Source organism: Myotis davidii, unplaced genomic scaffold (assembly GCF_000327345.1).
Source record: "Myotis davidii unplaced genomic scaffold, ASM32734v1 scaffold571, whole genome shotgun sequence".
Lineage (NCBI taxonomy): Eukaryota > Metazoa > Chordata > Mammalia > Chiroptera > Vespertilionidae > Myotis > Myotis davidii.
The window spans coordinates 2,029,342-2,032,854 of NW_006283136.1; the positions used below are offsets into that span (position 1 = coordinate 2,029,342).

Sequence of the window (3,513 nt, forward strand, 5' to 3'; positions counted from 1 at the left end):
GAGGAAGGGAGAGGGAGAGATAGAAACATCAATGATGAGAGAGAATCATCAATTAGCTGCCTCCTGCATACCCCACACCAGGGATTGAGCCTGCAACCTGGGCATGTGCCCTGACCGGGGATCGAACCCTGAGCTCCTGGTTCAAAGGTCAATGCTCAACCACTGAGCCACTTCATAGGTCATAGCTCAACCACTGCGTCACACCGACGAGGCTCTGGGTCTATTTTTGATCATCAGTTTATTTGGTTCCTTAGATTCCACAGATGAGTGAGATCATGTGAGTTCTTTCTTTTTTATTGCTGCATAGTATTCCATTGTTTAAATGTACCAAAGTTTTTTTATTCACTCATCTGCTGGTGGGCACTTAAGCTGTTTCCACATCTTAGCTATTGTAAATTGCGCTGCTATGAACATAGGGGTGCATATATTCTTTCTGATGAGTGTTTTGGGTTTCTTAGGATATATTTCTAAAAGTGGGATCACTGGGTCAAATGGAAGTTCCACATTTAATTTTTTGAGGAAATTTCATACTGTTTTCCACAGTGGCCGCACTAGTCTGCATTCCCACCAGCAGTGTACTAGAGTTCCCTTTTCTCCACAACCTCACCAACACTTGTTGTTTGTTGATTTGTTAATGATGGCTATTCTGACAGGTGTGAGGTGATATCTTATTGTCATTTTGATCTGCATCTCTCTGATGATTAGTGACTTTGAGCATCCTATATAATAAAGAGCTAATATGCTAATTAGACTGGATGGTGGAATAGCCTTCCAAACGACCTTTCGGAACAGCCAGTGGGTGGTGGCCGGGGCTCCAGGGCCACGAGGCAGCCAGGGCCGAGGCAGCAGGGACCGTGAAGGCCTACTTTTGCACGAATTTTGTGCATCGGGCCTCTAGTTTTTTTTATGTCTCTTGGCTTTCTGTATGTTCACTTTGGAGAGGTGTCTATTTAGGTCCTTTGCTCATTTTTTACTTGGATTGTTTATCTTCCTTTTATTAAGTTGTGAGTTCACTATACATTTTGGAGATTAACCCTTTATCAGATGTATCATTGGCAAATATGTCCTCCCATGTAATGGGCTCTCTTGTTAATCTGTTGATGGTTTCTTTTGCAGTGCAGAAGCTTTTTATTTTAATGTAGTTCTGTTTGTTTATTTTCTCTTTGGTTTCCATTGTTCTAGGAGTTGTATCAGTAAACATGTTGCTACAAGCGATGTCTGAGATTTTGGTGCTTATGGTTTCTCCTAGGACTTTTATGGTTTCACGTCTTACATTAAGTCTCTTATCCATTTTGAGTTTATTCTTGTATATAGCGTAAGTTGGTGGTCTAGTTTCATTTTTTTTGCATGTACCTGTCCAGTTTTCCCAACACCATTTATTGAAGACTCTGTCTTTGCTCCAACATACGCTCTTTCTCGAGCAGTTTTAACACCAGTGGGTTGATGTTCTGATGTGCACTAATCCACGTCCCAGCTGTGTGCATTTGTTTACCTCTGGTGACTGGTGAATTTACTAAAACTATTAAGAATAAATTTAGAATGATTTTAATACGTATAGAACACTTTCCTGTGAAATTAAACTTTTCATACATATTTAATTTTAGTTACACAAATGTGTCTACATAAATAAAAACAGGTAATTTAATTTATCAATTTTTTAACATATGCATTCAGAAAACCTACTCACGTACTAGTAAGAGTCTTTTGGCCACCTTCTGACCTGAATTAGTCCATTATATCGAGGTTTTCTGTAATTGCCTACAATTCATATAACCTCTGAACCTCATTTTCTTGAAGATACCAGCTGTTATACTACTTGCTTCACATGAGCATTAGGACATATTTACAGTGCACAGCATTACACAATGATAATTGTGCTTCGTAAAGCACACAGGAGCTGTTTGCCTTCTCAGTCTACTAGGTGGAGTGATTTGAAAATGCGCTTATGAACCTTGGCAACTGAGTCACATAGATCCGGGTTGGCTGTTCTGCCATGCAGCAGAGGATCCGTCATTCTGGGCCCAGTTAGTTGGGACTGTTCCCAGCAGTCTTGTTCAGTCTTTACCCTGAAATCATTAGCAAAACATTTATCTTTGACACTGTGATTTGTCCATTAGGTGAAAGGTTGCAACTTTCACTTGTCATTTTGGAATGCCTTTTTCTTTTCTTTTTTATGTTATGAAATTTTAGGAGGAATTTTAGTCACAGTATATTCAGTAACTAATTGTTCTTTAAAGCTGCCATTTTTTTGAGTATTTCGGTTTGTTCCATTGAATTTAACTGTTTTTTCCTCCTTCACTTTCCTCTTCTTAAGGGCTTACGGCAGCCAGCTCCTTTTTCTGATGAAATTGAAGTAGACTTTAATAAGCCCTATGTCAGGGTAACTATGGAAGAAGCCAGCAGAGGAACACCTTGTAAGTAAATGCCCTATTATTTTTTGTTTTGTTTTTAGCATTCAATTGTATTTATCAAATTTATGCCCACTTTCTATATTCTTCCCTTAGTTTACCTATAAAGACTAGTTGGGACAAGTGGGAATGAGTTTTTTCTAGCTCCCTTGCTGTTCTTTTGGGAGGATAACTACTCCACAAAATTTCATTTTTTAAAATTATGTTAGGCACTTGTTTCCCAGGATGTTATCACAGCTTTGAGATATAGTAGTACATATTTGCTTCTTGGGCTGTTGTCATAGTCATGAGATATAGCAGAGCTGGACTTTAACCTTATCGATTTTTACAGAGGTCCAAATAATATGTCAGGCTATCACATTTTTAATAACCTTCCAATTGTTCCCCAAATCTTCCTTTCTATCAGTAAGTACCCTAGCTATTATGCTATTGATGATAGAAGACAAAAATATCTCAAGTTCAAAGATACTCATCACTTAATTTTATCTTTCTTGATATTATCATTTTCTAGTGTTTTAAAGACTCACTTCATTATTTTCAAAGCTCATACTCTTTATTTGTATGCTTAGTTTACATAATAAATGTATTCTAGATACTCAATTGGTTTTAGGGATCATCATAAATAGAAACTTCCATGATCATATGTTGTGAATACAGTCTTATAGGCAGCTGTCATTACTTCTTTATAAATTCTTCAATTCTCCTTTTATTCAATCCTTCTTTATTTTTTTCAATTACTATAGTAAATATTTTGTCCACTCTGTAAACATAGGTCTTGACTCAAACTCAGGCAAGCACTAGGGAGTAAGAAACAGTTATAGCCACAAATCTTTATGGAAGACCAGAGGCCCAGTGCAAGAAATTTGTGCATGGGTGCAGTCCCTAGGCCTGGCCTGCAATCGAAGCGCAAGCATTTGGCATGGAAGGGCAGGTCCTAGCTGAACTCTGGGCCTTGGGCAGCACCGGGGCCCTCAGGCCCCTGTGCGCCCCCCTTCGCCTGAGTCACAGCGCCCAAGTCCCCATGCAGAGATGCACTGAGCATGGCCAGATGCCGCAGACTGGGGTGCTGCGTGGGCCTCTGGGCTGCCCAGTGGCACCGCAAGAA

At 39.4% G+C, this 3,513-nt stretch overlaps 1 protein-coding gene across 4 annotated transcripts in view; it reads left to right on the top strand.

Annotated features, from left to right (window-relative positions):
- The window catches only part of PCYT1A (phosphate cytidylyltransferase 1, choline, alpha), a 61,989-nt gene that overhangs the window by 36,171 nt on the left and 22,305 nt on the right, over positions 1-3,513 (top strand). For all 4 annotated transcript variants that reach the window (XM_006753406.2, XM_015562531.1, XM_015562535.1 and 1 more), the window contains exon 3: positions 2,315-2,414. In XM_006753406.2, the coding sequence (XP_006753469.1) occupies positions 2,315-2,414 (100 nt within the window). The remainder of the gene's footprint in view (positions 1-2,314; positions 2,415-3,513) is intronic.